The 22,122-nt window shown below is 39.3% G+C and overlaps 1 protein-coding gene across 3 annotated transcripts in view; it reads right to left on the bottom strand.

Annotated features, from left to right (window-relative positions):
- The window catches only part of LOC128094846 (cytochrome P450 2C25-like), a 38,850-nt gene extending 20,151 nt beyond the window's left edge, over positions 1-18,699 (bottom strand). Inside the window, exons 1-5 of one of the 3 annotated variants that reach the window (XM_052713437.1) lie at positions 18,532-18,699; positions 16,854-17,016; positions 16,529-16,678; positions 7,518-7,678; positions 7,045-7,221 (exon numbers count right to left, since the gene is read on the bottom strand). In XM_052713437.1, the coding sequence (XP_052569397.1) occupies positions 7,045-7,221; positions 7,518-7,678; positions 16,529-16,678; positions 16,854-17,016; positions 18,532-18,699 (819 nt within the window). The remainder of the gene's footprint in view (positions 1-7,044; positions 7,222-7,517; positions 7,679-16,528; positions 16,679-16,853; positions 17,017-18,531) is intronic. The other 2 variants (XM_052713439.1, XM_052713438.1) reach the window with 2 other exon arrangements.
- Positions 18,700-22,122: the final 3,423 nt, after the last annotated feature.

Genomic DNA, 22,122 nt, shown 5'->3' with positions numbered 1-22,122 from the left:
GAAATTTGTGCTACTGGGAGAGGAAAGTTACTCTCAGTCTCACACAGATATGAGCCTGCAAGTTACCACAATGACTGGCCTGGTAAGTCATGCCTCCTAGTGCAATAGTTACACCAATGTCATGAGAGCAAACAGCCATTTTCTGGTGGGATTTAAGGTCCACTTTGTTAGATAGGACCCGTATCTGCCACTGTTAAAGGGCTAATAATTGGTGGTCAAATCTATTAGTCTAATGGACTAATGGGCATAGTGTTAAAGTGATTCCTAATGATGTACTACTATATGCATAGATTAGAACTCTCTTACTTTTCATCAGAGAATCTTCTCCTTACAGGGGATGACAATTAATACAGAGACACCCAACTGTTCAATGCAGAGAATAATGCATTGTGACAGGCTCACTCAGAAATCTTAACACGCCCTCCCCAGAAGGTTTAAGTATCTTTGTGGAAGAGGAAGTAGAAATGTTGTAAGACCCATCAGTGATCAATAACATCAAGGAAGCAGTGTTTTCTGGAAATGAAAGGACAGATGAACACAAGAACTCACACTGACTGTGACACCTGCACAAAAACTGTGTGGGCATCACCAGATGAAAACCTAGCACAAAGTAGGGAAAGAAAATATGAAATCCCACATCTAGCTGATTAGCACCTGAGAAGGGGAGATTTCCTTCAATGATGTGACCGCTGGTAGGTTGATCACATGTCAGGCCTGAGGCTAGGTGAGCAACAGAAACTGGCCTCTATGAGGAAAAAAAGGAAATAAAGAAATCACAAAGTTTGGTAGAAAATATGAGACTCAGGAGAGGAGTTTAATGAAAGTTGAGGGTTATGTTCAAATTACATCATAGGAAATTCTCAAAGAATTAATAATATACTGCAAAAAATAAAATAAAACAAATGCATCAAACATAAAACAATGTTTAAAAAATCTTATTGCAGGCCGGGCGGTGGTGGCGCACGCCTTTAATCCCAGCACTCGGGAGGCAGAGCCAGGCGGATCTCTGAGTTCGAGGCCAGCCTGGTCTCCAAAGCGAGTTCCAGGAAAGGCGCAAAGCTACACAGAGAAACCCTGTCTCGAAAAAACAAAAAAAAAAAAAAATCTTATTGCGAGTTGCAGCAATGAAACTAGTGAAGTGTTGACACACAAATCAACATCACAACCAATAGAGCTGTGACACCAAGAAGTTAATCTAAACATCCATGGCCAAAACTTTTACAACTGAGTTCCAAGACTGCTCCATCTAAAGGAAGAGTCTTCAGCATGATGATGGAACAGCAGAATAACTACATGAAAAGATGGTGGAAGAGGAAAATAGGGATAAGCCTCATTCCTTATGATTTGGACTCATCGATTTCAGAACAGAGTACCAAACACCCAGATAAACCAGACTTCATCCATTAAAAATGCTACTGTGTTTTGGACATAATTAAGAATGTGAGAGAACTGGACATAGCCAGTTCCCGGGAACCCCCACACAACTCTACCCAAGTTGCTGGCCAACAAGGAAAACTCCCATGGCCTGGCTCCCCCAGCAAAACCCACCATCTACAAGACCCACATCCTACCCCAATACCCATCTGCCTGCGACCCCAGTGACTTCCTCAGATAAGGAATCTGCCAGCTCCCATTGGACTAGGAGTAACTTCCTGAGACAAGGAATCCACTACCTTTCATCGGACCACAAGTGGCTTCATGAGACACAGAATCTGCCAGCTATTAATGGACCAAGGGAGGCTTCCTGAGACACAGAATGCACCTGCTGTGACTGGACCAAGAGCCCTGATAAGACCAAGAGCAACTCCCTGAGTCACAGAATCAGCCTGCTTGGATTGGGCCCAGAGTAGCTCCCTGAGATACAGAATCTGCGAGCTCTAATTAGACCAAGAGCTCAGGTTGGACCCAGAGGGGCCCCATGAGACACAGATACAACAAGCACAGAGTACACCAATAGTAGCTCATTCTGACACAGGCACCTCTTGCACCAATTAGAAGAAGAGATGAGCATACATCAGTGAAAAAATACATACAACAACATAAAGAGCAATATGGCATCACCAGAACCTAGCCCTCTTCCAACAGCAAGACCTGAACATTACAATGTAGAAGAAGCAGAAGAAAGTGACCTTAAAAATAGCTTCATGAGGATGCTAGAGGCTTTTAAAGAAAAAATGAAAATTTCTGTTAAATAAATTGAGGAAAAGGCAAACAAAAAATTGGAAGAAATCAATAACGAAATTGAGGAAAAGACAAACAAAAATTGGAAGAAAGCAATAAATTCCTTAAAGAAAGCAAAGAAAACCATGAAAAAGCAATTAAACGTGAGAAGGAAACAGTTCAACATCTGAAAATTGAAATAGAAACAATGAAGAAGACATAAACAGAAGAAATGCTGGTAATATAAAATCTGAGTAAATGAACAGGAAACACAGATGCAAGCATAACCAAGCAGAGTACAAGAGATGGAAGACAGAATCTCTAGTGTAGAGGATACAATAGAGGAAATAGTTTGATCAGTCAAAGAAAACACCAAAGCCAAAAAAGTCATAACACAAAATGTCCAGGAAATCTGGGACACCATGAAAAGGCCAAATGTAAGAATAATAAGGAAAGAAGAAGGAGAAGAATACCAACTCAAAGGCACAGAAAATATATTCAACAAAATCATGGAACTTAAAGAAGGAAATACCCATGAAGATATAAGATACTTATAGAACACCAAATTGACTAGACTCCCCCAAAAGTCCCCTCGCCACATAATTAAACATTATTAAACTATTTATTTATATATTTATATATAATATTTATATAAAAGTAAAAATTAAACATTAAACATAATTAAAACATTAAAGATGCAAAATAAAGAAAGAATACTAAGAGTAGCAAAAGAAAAAGGCCAAGTGCCTTAAAGGCATACCCATTAGAATAGCACCTGAATTCTCAATGGAGACTTTGAAAGCCAGAAGGTTCTGGACAGATATAATGCAGATGCTAAGAGACCATGGATGCCACCCTAGACTAGTATACCCAGCAAAACTTTCAATCACCATAGACGGAGTGAACAAGACATTTCAAGACAAAACCAGATTTAAACAATACCTATCCACAAATCCAACCCAACAGAAAGCACTAGAAGGAAAATTCCAACCTAAGGAAGTCAGATACACCCATGAAAACATAGGCAATATAACCCCACAACAGTAAATCCCAAAGAAGAGAAACACACATACACTACCACCAAAAGATAACAGGAATTAACAGTCACTGGTCATTAATAATCCTTAATATCATTGGACTTAATTCACCTATAAAAAGTCACAGGCTAACAGAATGGGTATGAAAGCAGGACCCATCTTCCTGCTGCATACAAGAACACACCTCAAATTCAAAGACAGATCCTACCTCAGAGTAAAAGCCTGGGAAAAGTCTTTCCAATCAAATGGTCTAAGAAGAAAGCTAGGGTAGCTATCCTAATATCTAATAAAATAGTTTTCAAACTAAAGACAATCAAGAGAGCCTGAGAAGGACATTATATACTCATCACAGGAAAGATCCACCAAGATGAAGTTTCAATTCTGAACATTTATGCTCCAAATATAAGGGCACCCACATTTGTAAAAGAAACATTACTAAAGTATATATCACACATCAAACCCCACACACTAATAGTGGGAGATTTCAACAATCCACTCTCACCATTGGACAGATCTGCCAGCTTGAAACTTAACAGAGAAATAAGCGACCTAGTTGATGTTATGACTCAAATGGACTTAATTGATATCTACAGAACATTCCACCCTAACAAAAAAGAATATAACTTCTTCTCAGCACCCCGCTGAGCTTTCTCTAAAATCGACCACATGCTTAGTCACAAAGCAAATCTCAACAGATACAAAAAAAATTGAAATAACCTCATGTATTCTATCAGACCACCATGGTTTAGTGTTAGATTTCAGCAACAACAAAAATTACAGAAAACCTATAATCTCATGGAAACTGAATAATGCTCAACTGTATCATCAATGGGTCAAGGAGGTAATAAAGAAAGAAATTAAGACTTTCTGGAGTTCAATGAAAATGAATGAACTACATACCCAAACTTATGGGACACCAGGAAAGCAGTGATAAGAAGAAAATTCATAGCACTAACCCACATAAAGAAGTTGGAGACATCTCACACTAGTGACTTAACAGCATACCTGAAAACTCTAGAAGGAGAAGAAGCTAAGTCCAGGTGGAATAGATGCCAGGAAATAATTGAGAGCTGAAATCAATAAAATAGAAACAAAGAGAACAATACAAAGAATCAATGAAACAAAGAGTTGGTTCGTTGAGAAAATCAACAAGATAGACAAGCCCTTATCCAAATTAACCAAAAAGCAGATAGATAGATAGATAGATAGATAGAGAGAGAGAGAGAGAGAGAGAGAGAGAGAGAGAGAGAGAGAGAGAATCCAAATTAACAAAATCAGAAATAACAACTGACAATGAGGAAATCCAGAGAATTATCAGGTCATATTTCAAACACTTGTACTCCACAAAATTGGAAAATCTAAAAGAAATGGACAATTTTCTGGACAGGTACCACATACAAAGTTAAATCAAGACCAGATAAACTATTTAAATAGACCAATAACCCTAAGGAAATAGAAATAGTCAGATGGTTTCAACGCAGAATTCTACCAGATTTTCAAAGAAGAGTTAATACCAATACTCTTCAAATTGTTCCACACAATTGAAACAGAAGGAATGATTCCAAACTCTTTTTATGAGGGTACAATTACTCTGATTCCCAAGCCAAACAAAGATGCAACAAAGAAAGAGAATTACAGACCAATCTCCCTCATGATCATTGATGCAAAAATACTGAATAAAATATTGGCACACAGACTCCAAGAACATATCAAAAACATTATTCACTATGATCAAGTAGGCTTCATCCCAGGGATGCAAGAATGTTTCAACATATGAAAGTCTGTCAATGTAATACACCATATAAACAAACTGAAAGAAAAAAACCACATGATCATTTCATTAGATGCTGAAAAGGCCTTTGACAAAATCCAACACCCCTTCATGATAAAAGCCTTGGAGAGATCAGGAATACAGGGAACATACCTAAACATAATAAAGGCAATTTACATCAAGCCAACAGCCAACTTCAAATTAAAAGGAGAGAACCTCAAAGTGATTCCACTAAAATCAGGAACAAGGCAAGGCTGTCCACTCTCCCCATACTTATTCAACATAGAATTTGAAGTTCTATCTAGAACAATAAGACAACAAAAGGAGATCAAGGGCATACAAATTGGAAAGGAAGAAGTCAAATTTCACTACTTGCAGATGATATGATAGTATACATAAGTGACCTCAAAAATTCTACCAGAGAACACCTACAGCTGATAGAAATAAAACATATATCCTTCTATGAGCAATAAGTGCATTTTGCTATTAATGGGTGAAAATGAAGTTTGTTGCAAAGAAAGAAGAAAGTATTGAACAAGATAAACTTAGATAAATGTCCAAGATTTTATGCAAGTGCAAGGCAGAAATTGAAAGCCACACATACTGAGTCAGTTTAGATGATCCATTCATCATAGGCAAATCTATACATGGAGAAATCACACTAAGAACTGCTACAGATGGTGTGGAAAGGTGGGTGTGTTTTTTTCTTCATTGTAATGGAATGCTTTCAAACTAGAAGGAGGTGGTAGTTGCAGTGTTTTGTAATCACACTATATATATATGTGTATGTATATTATAAGTTAAACATGGTTACAACCCTGAGATATCACTTTGCATTCAGTGGTCTTTATGAACTGGATCTTACAAATTTAAAAGGCCCAACTAGACAAAATAATCTATCAAAAGAAAGCAGCAACATCAGGGGACTCAGATGCCAGGATATTAAGTACTGTTACTCAGTCCCAGTAATGAAGAACTCAGGGTAGTAGACTGCTAGCAAAGGACAATCTAGGATCAGTGGAGTAGAATCCATGCCCATAACCAAACCCAAACATCTAGAGTCAGCTTGTTTTTACTGAGTCCCAAGGAAATGCAATGGAAAATTGTCTTTTGAATAAACTACACAATGCCAATGCAGATCATGCTGAAAGGATACCCAATAGATAACAATCTTTAAGCCATTTCGGGGAAAATTAACTTGAACTTATACTCAAAGCCTTACTCTTCCATACACCTACTCTTTCCCACCACATACCTCTCTATCCATACACCACTCAGTGCTTCTGAAATTAACTCCTGGATCTTTCATTTCAAAATAAACACTATGGCCAGATCATTTTTAATCCACTAGATACACAGGAAATCTAGCCATACTATGTGAATTCATGGTGCCAATTTTCACACTGCCATGATAGTTGATTATTTTCTACTTGATTAGTATTTTTTCCTATCTTACCTGCCTTTTGTATTATATTCTCTTCTGCTACACTTTTTAAAGAACAGAGGGAATGTGCTCTAGTTAACAAATTCCCTTTATTTTTATCAGTATTCAAATGGTGCATCCCAACACACAATACATACTAAATTGCTACTGACTTAAATCATCTCTAACAAACATTTCAGTGTTCAGTTAACCACAAAATACTGACATGTAGGTTGAGTTTTCCTGCCTGGCCCACAGTCAGGACAAATCTCTCACCTGCCAGTCCCACAGCCGCTCAAACCCGACCAAGTAAACACAGAGACTTATATTGGTTACAAACTGTATGGCCGTGGCAGGCTTCTTGCTAACTGTTCTTACAGCTTAAATTAATCCATTTCTATAAGTCTGTACCTTGCCACATGGCTCGTGGCTTACCGGCATCTTCACATGCTGTTTGTCATCGTGGCGGCTGGCAGTGTCTCTCTGACTCAGCCTTCCACTTCCCAGCTTTATTCTCCTCCTTGTCCCGCCTACACTTCCTGCCTAGCCAATGACCAATCAGTGTTTTAATTATTGACTAATCAGCAACACATTTGACATACAGAACATCCCACAGCACTGACACAATAAAATAAATTAATATAACATTTTACCTGCTCTTGTTTAATCAGGTAATAATCAATAAAGTCCCGAGGGTTTGCAACATTCAATGATTCCTGATGTTCTTTTGTTTTTTCCAAAACAAAACTTCTGACATAATCAACATTTTTAAATACCGTGTGATGACTTCCTGGACAATAGTCAATTAGTGAAGGGAAATTATTGCAGACCTACAAAATTAGACCAACATCAGGACACACTTCTAGATGTGAGTGCAATAATATTTTATATAAACAGCTCTGTGGACATCAGATAGATAGGGATCTTGAGCCAAGCTGGCATCTGCCTTTCAGTTTTGCTATTTGTATAGCAAAAGGTTTAGGCCTGACTTCCAAATATAATTTCTATAATATATTATTCAGAACCGTAGTATCTGGGCACCTCACTTCTTGGTCTATATTGAATTTGAACTATGAGAATGAAAGATTATATGTATGTTCTAAAAAGGAAAAGATCTTGACTTCACCTGCAACCAGGGGGAGCTCAAAATCCTGACATTCTCATCCATTTTTTTCATCAAGTTAAGAAAATCCTGATCTTTATAATCAAAACGATTCTGGAAAATAATGGAGCAGATGACATTGCATGGAGCACAGCTCAGGATGAATGTGGGATCACAGGGTGAGCCTGGATAATTAGAAACAATTAGAAAAATAATATTAAAATATACAAAGAAGACATTTTGTTTTTGTTAACAGGTAAAGAGTCTTTAGAAGTTTTTAACCATGTCTTTTCTACAGTTTTACTAACAGCTAAGCATTTGTTATATATAGAATGCACATATCACTTTTATGTTAATCTTGAGGTGGCCTCAACCTCACTACTTAAATAAGAACAGATCATATCTGTTTCACCAATGTTTACACTTTTATCTATCAGGTACTTGAAAGAATACAAAATATTTTATAAACCTTAAATTTCTAGTATTCAGAACAGAATTGTTTCTCACTGGAATTCCTAATTGTCATTGGATTTAAATAGAGGAGTGTACACCTGGAAGATCTGCAGCCACAATGAGTAACCAAGGAAGCAAGTATTGACCCAAGGAAGGAGGAAATGGCAACACAGCAGGTAAGTTCTGGTATGAGAAGAAAAAATGTGGAGAATTCCTCCTCCTCACATGATAATAATGTGTAATCTCAAGAGCAGACACTCCCATGTGGATTTGTTTGCATTACTAAATAAAATGAAAACTTTTTTTTTTTTACGGCTAAGTTCCAAGAGGAGGAAACAGCATGAAGGTGATAATAGAGACTTCCCTTTGCTCATTTCATCATTTAAAACAATGCATTTTGCTCCATAGGAAGTAAATGCAGTATTTGAAAAGTAGACAAAAAGTATAGCAAGGTCAGTGCTAGACAGATAGCTCTGTGCTCAGAGTACTTGCTGTTGTTTTAGGGGAACACAGTTCAGTTCTGAGCACCCTCCTGGTAGCTCATAACAGTCTGCAACCCCCAGTTCCAGGGGAGTCTGACACAATTTTCTGACTTCTGTGACACCTGGCACATAAGTGGTGCACACATGAATGTGAAGGCCAACATTTAAAATAAAATCTTTTTATTTAAATTTTTTTATTTTTACATACCAATCACAGTTCCCCTTCCCTCACCTTCCCTTGCCCCATCCCCCACCCCCTCCTCACCCCACCCCCTATTTACTCATCATAAAGGGCAAGGCCTCCCTTGGGGAGTCATCATAGGCTGGCATACCAAGTTGGGGCAGGACCAAGCTCCTTGCCTGTGCCTCAAGGCTGTCAAGGTATCCCATCATAGGCAATGGGCACCAAAAAGCCAGTTGAGGTACCTGGTATAAGTCCTCATCCAACTGCCACTGGCCACAATTATACATATAAAATAAAAATAAATGATCTTTTTAAGTATAATAAAGAAGGGTAGGGGGAGGATGCAATAGGAAAAATGGGAATGGGGAATCCAGAAAGGTGATGGTGGCTGAGCATGTTCAAAGCACATGTTGCACTGCTATGAAATGTCTTTATGAAGTCCACACAATATGCAGTATTAGCAGCAATAATGATTATTATTTTATTTTTATAATTTAATTTAATTTTACATATCAGCCACGGATTCCCCTGTCCTCCCCCCCTTCCCCTCAGCTCACCCCCCATTCCCATCTTCCAGGGCAAAGACTTCCCTGGGGATTCAGCTCAACCTGGTAGATTCAGCTGCAGCAAGTCCAGTCCCCTCCTCCCAGGCTGAGCAAAGTATCCCTGCATAAGCCCCTGGTTCCAAACAGCCAGCACTAAGGACAGGTCCCAGTCCCACTGCCTGGGTGCCTCCCAAACAGTTCAAGCTAATCAACTGTCTTACTTATCCAGAGTGCCTGATCCAGTTGGGGGCTCCTCAGCTATTGGTTCATAGTTCATGTGTTTCCATTAGTTTCGCTATTTGTCCCTGTGCTTTTTCCAATCTTGGTTTCAACAATTCTAGCTCATACAATCCCTACTCTTTCTTGCCAATTGGACTCCTGGAGCTCCATCTGTGGCCTGCCCATGGATCTTTGCATCTGGTTTCCTCAGTCATTGGATGAGATTTCTAGCACGACAGTTAGGGTGTTTGGCCATCCTATCACCAGAGTAGGTCAGTTCGGGCTTTCTCTTAACCACTGCCAGTAGTCTGTTGTGGAGGTATCTTTGTGGATTTCTGGGGACCTCTCTAGCAATTTGCTTCTTCCTATTCTCATGTGGTCTTCATTTATCATAGTCTCTTATTCCTTGTTCTCTCTCTCTGTTCTTGATCCAGCTGGGATCTCCTGCTCGCCTAAGCTCACTTTCCCTCAAACCTTGCCCTTCATTACCCCCACTCATGTCCAGGTTGTTCATGTAGATCTCATTCATTTCTCTGTCATTGGGTGATCCCTGTGTCTTTCTTAGCATCCTGTTTTCTAGTTAGCCTCCCTAGAGTTGTGAGTAGCAGTCTAGTCATCTTTGTTTTACATCTAGTATCCTCCTATGAGTGAGTACATGCCATGTTTGTCTTTCTGAGTCTGAGTTACCTCACTCAGGATGATTTTTTCTAGATCCATCCATTTGCCTGCAAACCTCATGATATCATTGTTTCTTTCTGCTGAGTAGTATTCCATTGTGTATATGTACCATATTTTATTTATCCATTCTTCAGTTGAAGGTATCTAGGTTGTTTCCAGGTTCTGGCTATTACAAACAATGCTGATATGAACATAGCTGAGCAAGTGCCTGTAGCTAGAGTTTTCCTGCCTGACCCACAGTCAGGACAAATCTCTTTCACCCACCAGTCACACAGCCGTCAGACCCGACCAAGTAAACACAGAGACTTATATTGCTTACAAACTGTATGGCCGTGGTAGGCTTCTTGCTAACTGTTCTTGCAGCTTAAATTAATCCATTTCTATAAATCTATACCTTGCCACATGGCTCGTGGCTTGCCGGCATCTTTGCATGTTGTTTCTCATCATGGCGGCTGGCAGTGTCTCTCTGACTCAGCCTTCCACTTCCCAGTTTTTTCTCCTCCTTGTCCCGCCTATACTCCCTGCCTGGCCACTGACCGATCAGTGATTTATTTATTGACCAATCAGCAACACATTTGACATACAGACCATCCCACAGCAAGTGCCCTTGTGGTTTGATTGAGCATTCTTTGGGTATATGCCCAAGAGTGATATAGCTGGGTCTTGGGGGAGATTGATTACCAATTTTCTATGAAAGTGCCATATTGATTTTCTAAGTGGCTGTACAAGCTTGCATTCCCACCAGCAGTGGAGGAGAGTTCCCCTTGCTCCACATCCTCTCCAGCATAAGGTGTCTTCAGTGTTTTTGATCTTAGCCATTCTGACAGGTGTAAGGTGGTATATCAGAGGTTTTTTATTTGTATTTCCCTGATGACTAGGGATGTTGAGCAATTCCTTAAATGTCTTTCAGCCATTTGAGCTTCCTCTGTTGAGAATTCTCTGTTTAGCTCTATAGCCCATTTCTTAATTGGACTGCTGGGCATTTTGATGTCTAATTTCTTGAGTTTTTTATATATTCTGGATATCAGCCCTCTGTCAGATGTGGGGTTGGTGAAGACCTTTTCCCACAGAGAGCATTCAAATTAACAAAATCAGAAATGAAAAGGGGGACATAACAACAGACATTGAGAAAATCCAGAGAATCATCAGATCATATTTTAAAAACCTCTACTCCACAAAACTGGAAAATCTAAAAGAAATGGATAATTTTCTGGATAGGTACCACATACCTAAGTTAAATCAAGACCAGATAAGCTATTTAAATAGTCCAATAACCCCTAAGGAAATAGAATCAGTCATTAAAAGTCTCCCAACAAAAAAAAAAGCCCAGGACCAGATGGTTTCAGCACAGAATTCTACCAGATCTTCAAAGAAGAGTTAATACCAATACTCTTTAAATTATTCCACACAATAGAAACAGAAGGAACATTACCAAACTCCTTCTGTGAGGCTACAATTACCCTGATTCCTAAACTAAACAAAGATGCAACAAAGAAAGAGAACTACAGACTGATCTCCCTCATGAACATTGATGCAAAAATACTCAATAAAATACTGGCAAACAGACTCCAAGAACCTAGCAAAACAATTATTCACCATGATCAAGTAAGCTTCATCCCAGGGATGCAAGAATGGCTCAACATACAAAAAGTCTGTAAATGTAATACACCATATAAACAAACTCAAAGAAAAAAACCACATGAACATCTCACTAGATGCAGAAAAGGCATTTGACAAAACCCAACACCCCTTCATAATAAAGGCCTTGGAGAGATCAGGAATACAGGGAACATATCTAAACATAATAAAGGCAATTACAGCAAGCCAACAGCCAACATCAAATTAAATGGAGAGAAACTCAAAGCGATTCCACTAAAATCAGGAACAAGGCAAGGCTGTCCACTCTCCCCATATTTATTCAATATAGTACTTGAAGTTCTAGCCAGAGCAATAAGACAACATAAGGAGATTAATGGATACAAATTGGAAAGGAAGATGTCAAGCTTTCCTTATTTTTTAAAAGAAGTAAACGATGACTACATTCAATCAAACTCTACACAGCATATTAGCACAAAAGTGTGGTTTTTAGATTTGTAAACATTTTCCAATTGCTGTTATCAAATTACTATGCTGATATAATGCTTAAAATTTGTGTATCACCCAAGATAAATGAGGACATCATGGGAATAGGAAGAGGCAGGGTGCTGGGGAGGCTCTCAGGAATCCACAAGGTTGACCCCACCTTGGTCTGCTGGCAGTGGTCCAGAGGGTGCCTGGACCAGTCTACTCTGGTGACCAGCATAGCAAATAACCTAGCTGTCATCATAGAGCCTTTGTCCAGTGACTGGGGGAGGCAGATACAGAGCCAGGCACCAGGTTGAACTCTGGGAATCCAACTGATGAGAGAGAGGAGTGATACTGCAGGTGAGGGATGTCGAGATCATGATGGGAGGATGTGCAGAGATGACCAGCCACACTAGTGGAAGCCCATGAACTGTGAACTGGTGGCTGTGGAGCCCCCATGGGACTGGACTAGGCCCTCTGGACACTTAAGATGGTTGTTTGGCTCAAACTGTTTGGGGGGCACCCAGGCAGGGAGATCGAGATCTGTCCCTGGTCTATGGGCAGCCTTCTGGAACATGGTGCCTGTGGTGTGACACCTTGCACAGCCTTGATGCACTGGGAACAGGCTTGGACCTGCCTAGGTTCAGTGTGCTGGGCTCTGCTGACTCCCCATGGGAGACCTCGATTTGGGGGATGTGGGGATGCGGGGTGGCTTAGGAAAGAGGGCTGGGGGTGGGAGGAGGGAGGAGGGAGAAGGTGGGATCTGTGGATAGTATGTGGAGTGAGTAGAAAATTTCTTAATAAAGAAAAATGAAAAAAAAATTGTGTATCACATATATGTATATTACAGGTCAAAAACACATAAGAAAATTTCTTTTTCTAGATTTTGTTATTTGTATGCATGTGTTCAAGTGCGTGTGAGTGTGTGTGTGTGTGTGTGTGTGTGTGTGTGTGTGTGTGTGTGTGTGTGTGTGTGTTTTATGAGAGGTGGCTAGGGGAGCATGTCAGATCTCATGGCACTACCTGACATGGGAAGTGGTGGCACACACCTTTAATCCCAGCACTTGGGAGGCAGAGACAGATGGAACTCTGTGAGTCTGAGGCCAAACTGGTCTATAGAGTAAGTTCCAGGACAGTCAGAACTACACAGAGAAACCATGTGTGTTGTATTATCTCCCACTTTATCTGCAGTTTTAGTGATTTGGTCCATCTCTCTCTTTTGGTTAAATTTGAAATTTTTAAAAATCTGGTTAATCTTTTCATAGAATCAACTCTTCATTGATTCTCTGCATTTTTGTTTGTTTGTTTTTACATCATTAATTTATTTCATCCTCGATTTTTATTATTTCCTCCTGTTACTTTCTCTTTATTTTTTTGATGTGAGAAAAGCACAGTCCTGATTTCCAGGAATTTATTATGTAGACCAGGCTGGCCTTGGATTCACAGTTATCTACCTGTCCCTGACTCCTGAGTGCTAGGATTGAAAGCATGCACTGCCACACTCAGCCTTCTTCCTATCTAACTTCTTATGGTATTATTTGTTCACTTTTGTGAAGATTTTTTTGTTGCATAATTAAGTTATTAATTTTAGATTTCTAAAATTTTTGATATAGGAGAGCTTGCATAGTGCTGGAAGGTGTTATGTGGGCTACCAGAAGAGAAAAGTAATGATCAATATCACTCAGCTATAAACTCTCCAAGTTACAATAACAACTTGCCTGCCAAGACATATTAACTTGTACAACCGTGAGCATAAACACTGTGGAAGTTACAAACAACATCATTTTTTGGATTAAGCCTGTTCCATGAGATAAATCCCGTACTTGGCACCATTATCAGGTCAAGGCCCTTTGCCTAGATATATCATCAACCTTGGGGGAGAATCTACTATCACTCTGCTGAATTGCATAGTATTAATCAATTCCAAATAAATTACAGTGATATCTATTGATTCATGCATCTCTCAACCCATATCAGTCAAACTCCTATTTGCAGTAGATAGTGATTAACACAGAGACCCACAGCCACTCAAGGCACAGAGCAAAACAAGACTATGGTATGCTCAGCCATAAATGGGACATCTGTAACTCACTGCTTCTTCCTAAAGGCTTAGCAATCATTATGGAAGAAGGGACAGAAAAAGGCAGGGGTGGTGGGTGATGAAAAGGAAACAGTGTCTCATGAACACATCAAGGCAGCTGCACATGTCAATTTAAAGGAGTTGTTTCAACATTCACAAGACCCATGTAAGTTTAAGTGAGATCAAATCACAGTATGGAGAGGGGAAGTGGGTACAAATCACACCAAGAGTCAAGAAGCTACTGGCTGTACTTAGCTCTTGAGACAAGGTGAACCAGTTTTCTTTAAGAGTGTATCCCCTAGTAAGTCAAACAAAATCCAGATGAAAACCACACATACAAGGTATTTCTCAACCACCATCAAAGAAGCTTCTGTTTACAGTAGATGATGATGAACACAGAGGCTACAAAGGGCAAAGGTGCAAAGAATAAGAGATTGCAAAGTGTTCATCCTTAAATATAAATTATGTACTGCACCCTTTCCTGGAAAGACTCAAGGATCACTCAAGAAGAGGGGGCAGAAAGAGGGTAAGAGCCAGAGGTGGTGGATGACTACAAGGAAATGATGTCTTCTGGGCACAGCAGGGCAGATGCACATATGAACTCACAGAAAATATGACACTATGAACAAGACCTGTGCAAGCCAAAGCCAGAAAAAAAATCCTAGCATGAAGATGGAAGTTGGGCATGATGTTCTACTCCTAATGGAGATGTTATTGGCAAATATTAGCTTTTGGAAGAGGAAGGGTCAATTTTCTCTAAGAGTACAGACCCTGATAAATCCACCCTGATACTTTGGTAGAAAGTCACATACAAGAATATTTGAACAGCACAAATTGGCCTTTGTGGAAAGAAAAAAATGGTCATGAAGAAAAAAGTGGTTACATGTGGGAAGAATTGGAGGAGAGAGGATGAATATAATAAAAAATAAGACAACTTTGTGGGGCTAGTGAAGTGATGGGCCTTATAAAAGAATCCACTATATGGTCTGCTTGACCAGCATAATTTTTTTTACTACATTCTAAGTCATATCCTTGTTAGCATAGGTAAGTGTAGCTACCATCTCTTATTAAAAAGATCTCTTTTTACAGCAAATAGAGTCCATCCTAGAAAGTCACAACTGGATATAATGCAGACACGAACAGATTGTGGGGATCCCAGCCTCAACAGACACAAATTCATCACAACTCCTGCATCTATGATTCAGGAAACATAACAGAAGAGGAGGCAGAAAGATTGTAAGAACCAGAATATCAAGAAGTCTACTATAAAACAGTCTCACCTAGATGTGATTGCAAAAAGAAGACTGGAAAAATGGCAAAATCAATAGATGTGCTAATGTGGAAAGGGAAAATTTTCAGAGTCCTATCACAAGACAGGGAACTCCACACAACTAATGACTCCTAGGATAAGGATAATTATCCTCTCCAAAGCTTAAACTCTTTTGTTGGTGGTCCAAGTGCAGAGTGGTCAGGCCTGTAATCATATATTTGATATCTAACAACAAAGAGTACTCAAGAGGTTTTACATGTATGTGTGCATGTGTATACATATGCACAATAATAAAGAAAAAGAGACTATCAACTTGATAGTGTAAAAGGCATGAGGAGGGACAAGAGAGGGCATTTGGGAAGGGATAGAAGGAGAAAGAGCGGGGAATTATGTAATTCTATTTCAATTTAAACATTTTAAAACAAGTACTAAATTCTGAAAGTACTAACAAAATTTTTCTTAAACAATCACATATGTCAAGCACAGGTTAGTTTTGGTGGATATTAAATAAAGGGACAACAAAAAGCATGGTAGATAAAAGTGGAAGTGTATCTCGGAGGAGTTGATGGCTGATCACAATCAAAATACATTGTATAAGTTTCACAACTGAGTAAAAAATTTTAAACAAATAACAATACAATTTTGATAACATGCTATTGCAGACACAATAATTGATTAATATTCTATTACACTCGGCTAAAAAATGAAAGCCATAAATCACATCATTGTTACCCTATACTGTAAACATTGGCCTAGAAGAATACCTGTACTGCCCAGTTAATTTCCTTAAACCTCTGTAATCCAAGAAAATGAAAACAAATATCCTAATTGGGCTCTGTCACCATTATCAATAGCACTTATTCAGAAGTGAAATGATCCACAAAGAGAAATTACACTTGTACTAATGGAAATGCATAGTTCTGCAGCTCAGCAGAAAATTAACATGTAACTTATGTTCTTTGTTTCTGATTTAAAAACAAAGAAAACTTTAGGATAGAGTGATCAACATGACATACACACATACCTAGACAAAGTTGTAAATGTATAAACCTTCACTTACCCTTAGCTTTCCTCAGTTCCTCCACAAGACACTGTGCTTCCTCTTGAACACGGTCCTCAATGGTCCTTTTACCCATGCCCAAATTCCGCAGAGTCATGAGTGAGAAGCGCCTTATCTCTTTCCATCTGCTTCCATTGCTAAAAATAATGCCTAAAAGAAATGGTAAAACACTAGAAAGAGACTCTAGGAAAAGATGAGAGATCTGATGGGTGGAAACCACAGAGAGGTCCAAAGTGTACCTAAGGAAGAAGTCCACTCCTCCTTTCATCTTCACTTCCACTGTGAACACTGTGCAGCACTCACATGAATGTGTACAACTACTTACCAAGGCCTTTAGTAATTTTTTCAGCCATTGGAAATCTTCCTCTTCCAGCAAACTCCTCCCCATGATCAATCAGAGCTTCCTTCACTGCTTCATACCCATGCAACACCACAGTGGGCTTCCTGCCCAAGTACAAGGTGAACACAGGGCCATAGACTTTTGAAAGCTGGAAATGGGAAAGAAAAAATGTAAATATAATCAAAAAAGTTGCTTTAATCTCTATGGAGTCAACCTCATTCACACTGATATTATCAGTGTCTTATTGGTATTTTAATATATTTTTATTCCGGCAACTCAGCTTCAAATGGTTCTGAAGCCCATTTTTATCACATTATGGTTATTATAGTTCTTGATCACCTACAGTGAACCTTGTCATGGCTCAGAGCTCAGGTATTTGTTATATAAGGATTACAACGAATTTTCACACCAGAACTCCATGTAGGCCACCCACCTGCCTACTGACTGCCCCACTCTCTCAGTGCCTACACATCCTACCCACAATCACTCCTCCCAACCTACCTACCATGTGCCAGTGCCCCAACTCCGACAGAAATGCCCTGTTTGAACAGAGGCCACTCTCCTCTGACCTACAGATCCAGCCTATAGGTGTGGAGACTCTCTTGTCAAACACAGGCCACTCCAGCCAGAAAACCAGAGAAGAAACAGAAACCAAGTAACAAAACACTCATACTACTAAACACATACTTCTTTATTTACAGTGATGCCATATTTACAGGTTTAGAAAAACAACAGAAGACTGCATAAGGGGCCACAAAGAACCAAGAATAGTCAAGGCACTCCTAAGGAGTAAAAACACTGTTGGAGGTGTATCAATATTGGACCTCAAATTATATTATATAGCTATAGTGATATACACAGTCTGATAATCACAAAAAATAGACTCACAAGTAGACCAATGAAATAGATGAAATGATGCAGAAATACAGCAAAAAAGCTAGTTTTGAAATGTAAACTTGTAAGTCATCACAAATGATTCTGTTGAGCAGTCCAGACTTGGCAACTGCTACTACAAACACAGAGAGTGGACACTACGAAAGCTGCACCACAGGCATGCGATATTTCCTGGAAAAACAGGCCCTTCTCTGGCAGCGTTCTTAGCCCCAGACTTAGGTTTTGCAAAAATTAAGACTGGATATAAATATGACCAGATACGCTGACATTTTGGGTTCTTTCTTACATGTCTTGTTTTATTCCATGTCTATTGGTATTTAGTTCAATTAGGCATCAGTTTGTTCTTTAGAGTCCAGCATCAAATGGAAAACCTCAGTGAAAATACATGTCCAAAGTTCTACCTGAGTAATTGAATAAAATATTACTCACTATTGACCTTCAACCAAAAATAATGGAAAAGGCTGCTTTGGGGGTGTTGTTTTTTTTTTTTTTTTAAGATCAGAAATATTCACAAATTTTGCAATTTTGTGGCATTTTTTTCTTTTTATAAAATACAATTAAATGAATATCTTTTCACCTGAATCCTTGTTCATTACTGAATTCCTGACAAGATACAACTGTAAAAGTCATGAGGTACACAATACACTGCAAGAGTTTTGACTGTAGGATTATTTACAGCAACATTTCCTCTTCTACTAGCTTTTCATTTAAAGTAGCTTTCAATTTATCTTCTTTCTCAAGGTATTGGAGGAGCACAAAGAATACTTACATTAGTCAAGGATTGGCTGATGTTCTTTGCATCTATCTGGAGGAAATTGCCAATAATTGGGAGAGGAGTGGGGCCAGGAGGGAGCTTGCTTCTCTCAGAGCTCTGTCTCCAGAGTGAGAGGAGAAGCAGACAGGAAAGACTGAGCACCAGGATCAGGACTGGCTCCATGGACACCCTTCTCACTGACACAGCTGTGATCAGCCAGCATGGAGCTTTTATAACACTACCTACTGAATCAACATGTTTGTTCCTCATTGAAACGTCATTGACTGATCAATCAGATAACCTTTAATCTCTTTCTCAAGTACACTTTGTGCTTTTGATAGAGAAAAATAAGAATATCTTTACCCTTGTCCTTCTTTACAGGGTACCCATCTGAATTTCTGGTTTAATGGTACTGACTGGTGTCCAAATAGTGCTAATAAAAATAAACAAACATATTTATAATGTGCAACTATTCTTGAGAAGCAATAGATTAATTTTGAGATGGAAGAAAACTCCTCAACCTTTCTATTCTCAGGTTAGTAACCAGTGACTGGGTGGGAATTTATGACTTATGGATAGTTTGTATATTCTAAGAAATATACTTTTTTTTAAACAAAGTCTTACTATGTAGCATTGGGTGACCTCAAACTGACAATTCTGCTACATTGTGCCAATGGCTAGATATATTTATGCACCACCATGGTCATGCATATCTAAAATATTTCTTTGCTGTATTAAACATTTGGACATATTTTGCTCAACAATATAAACCTTACAGCTCCTTATTTTACTCTTTGGCCATTTATAAAACTAAGATAACAAAAAAAACTATCACTCACACATTTGGAATCAGAAAATATACGTTAAGCTTTTAGCTGAAGAAAGTTGTTTTTTTTTTCAGTGTTATGTAGTTCAATTGTGAAAGACCTTTTTTTCAAGGTAATGGGCCAGATAGAACTGTCAGTGTCTCACTGTTCATAGCTGGAAGAATTTAGAAATCAAAGTGACCATGTAATGGGCATATTTACTTCCCTGGCTTTACCATACATTCTTAAAGAAAAGTATAGACTTCTCCCTGTCTCACCAGTGCTGATGTAAACCTAGATAAGCACAATAGTCTATAGAGACAATAACAATAATTGACATCAACAAAACCTCACCAAACAGCACACCCAAGTAGGCACCAAGTATTCAAATGCCTGAGTCTAACCTCACTTGTAACTTAACCCACCTCTTGCATTTGACACCCTTCCTTTTACAAAAGCTTTCAGTTTAATTATGTCCATCACAATTTCTTGACTATGCACTGTGGCATTATACTGATAGATCATAATCACTACCATTCACAGTAAACATGAATCTAGTTAATAATTATATCATCATTGTATTAACATAGAAGTCAGAAAAGTTTGCTCAAGTTTTGTAATCTGGTTCAAAGACTACAAAAATAGCTGCAAAGGGAGCTAAGAAAACTTTGATAACCCAAGATTGTGGTTATCCTCATTATTTACAATGACGCAAGCAATATTTTGTTGCCCAAATCTTATTGCTCTAAAATCCCAAAGGATGTATTTGAATGAAACAGTCTCAGTAGATTTCTTTTCATGCCTGTAGTAATACTTGTTCTGGCACATTTCTAAGTCAGTATGATGCTTTGGACCAACATTTCCTTTTATAGAATATAAGAATCAAAGAAAACTTAGGGAGAGATGGGTGTCTGTGCTCACCTGGTCTACATTTTGCTTTTTTTTTTTTTTATTTTGCAATACAATTCAGTTCTACATATCAGCCATGGATTCCCTTGTTCTCCCCCCTCCCACCCCCCTCACCTTCCCCCAGCCCACCCCCCATTCCCACCTCCTCCAGGGCAAAGCCTCCCCCAAGGACTGAGATCAACCTGGTAGACTCAGTCCAGGCAGGTCCAGTCCCCTCCTCCCAGGCCGAGCCAAGCGACCCTGCATAGGCCCCAGGTTTCAAACAGCCAACTCATGCAATGAGCACAGGACCCGGTCCCACTGCCTGGATGCCTCCCAAACAGATCAAGCCAATCAACTGTCTCACCCATTCAGAGGGCCTGATCCAGTGGGGACCCCTCAGCCATTGGTTCATAGTTCATGTGTTTCCATTCGTTTGGCTATTTGTCCCTGTGCTTTATCCAACCTTGGTCTCAACAATTCTCGCTCATATAAACCCTCCTCTTTCGGAAGCTAATTGGACTCCGGGAGCTCCACCCGGGGCCTAGCCCGTGGATCTCTGCATCCAGATCCCTCAGTCATTGGATGGGGTTTCTAGCATGACAATTAGGGTGTTTGGCCATCCCATCATCAGAGTAAGGTCAGTTTGGACTGTCTCTCGACCATTGCCAGCAGTCTGTTGTGGGGGTATCTTTGTGGATTTCTGTGGGCCTCTCTAGCACCCTGCTTCTTCCTATTCTCATGTGGTCTTCATTTACCATGGTCTCCTATTCCTTCTTCTCCCTCTCTGTTGTTGATCCACCTGGGATCTCCTGATGCCCCAAGCTCTCTTTCCCTTGTCCCTCACCCTTCATTACCCCCACTCATGTCCAGGCTGTTCATGTAGATCTTACTAGTACATATTCATTACATGATTGACTGTATTTCATAATGCCATTTTTATTCAAGTATATTATGACTGTGACATTAAACACCCCTTTTTTGCCATGGTGGTGCCTCTTTATTCTGACTCCTAGTCATATTTCTCTTCTGAAATAGACCCTCTTCTATATCTAAGAAATAGCTCTCACTCAAAGGAATAAAAAGAAAGAGTTTATTCTGGAGCCAAATGTGAGGGACCATGACTGGGAAAACTGGGATGTTTCCACCAATACCTTGTTCCAACATGGGAACAATTTCAAAGAAAATCATAACGGAATACATTTGTCAAATTGTCTTTGGAAGCATTAGTTAAGGCGATTATTATGGAGAAATCTCAGGAACAGGCCTCAGATACTATCTGACATTCTTAGTATTTTTAGTTGGTAGAAGCTAGGGATCTGTTTATACATTCAAAAAGATTGCCTAGTAGTCACAAAGATGAAAGGCCATATAAAGAGTTGGGAAAAATGGTTGCAAAGGAAGCTGAGAAGGTCTGAGGTCATTTGATTATAGACTTGCAACATTCTAGACTCTTCATAACACTGAAGTTCTCTTTTTCTGAAAACATACATTTACTAAACAAACTTGGACTCAATATTATTATTTTATCACTTGGACAGCAGAATATTTTTCCCTAGGGCAAATGTAGATATATAAATAGTTATAAACAAAAATCACAGTGATTTTTTTTTCAGTTGTGCAACAGGATTAGAAAATAAGAAGAGAAAAACAGACTTTTTCATTGCACATGATAATTTCAGGTGAGCCAGCAGGTGCTCCGCAGTGTGGGGAGGTGGGCACACTTGCATAGTTCATGTGGCATCTGTTACCACAGATGTCCTATGGTGAGGCCCCACATTCTGAGAAGAGCTGAGGTCACCAAGGAGGTTTGGGCCTGATCTGTGTGGTCCAGGAGGGCCACAAAGACTCCTGCTCACTTCCCCTCAGTCACATAGGTAATGGTATATATTACATAAGCAACCAGAGCAAA

Source organism: Peromyscus californicus, unplaced genomic scaffold (genome assembly GCF_007827085.1).
Source record: "Peromyscus californicus insignis strain IS unplaced genomic scaffold, ASM782708v3 Scaffold_4__1_contigs__length_199733344, whole genome shotgun sequence".
NCBI lineage: Eukaryota > Metazoa > Chordata > Mammalia > Rodentia > Cricetidae > Peromyscus > Peromyscus californicus.
This window is presented reverse-complemented; position numbering and strand designations above follow the sequence as displayed.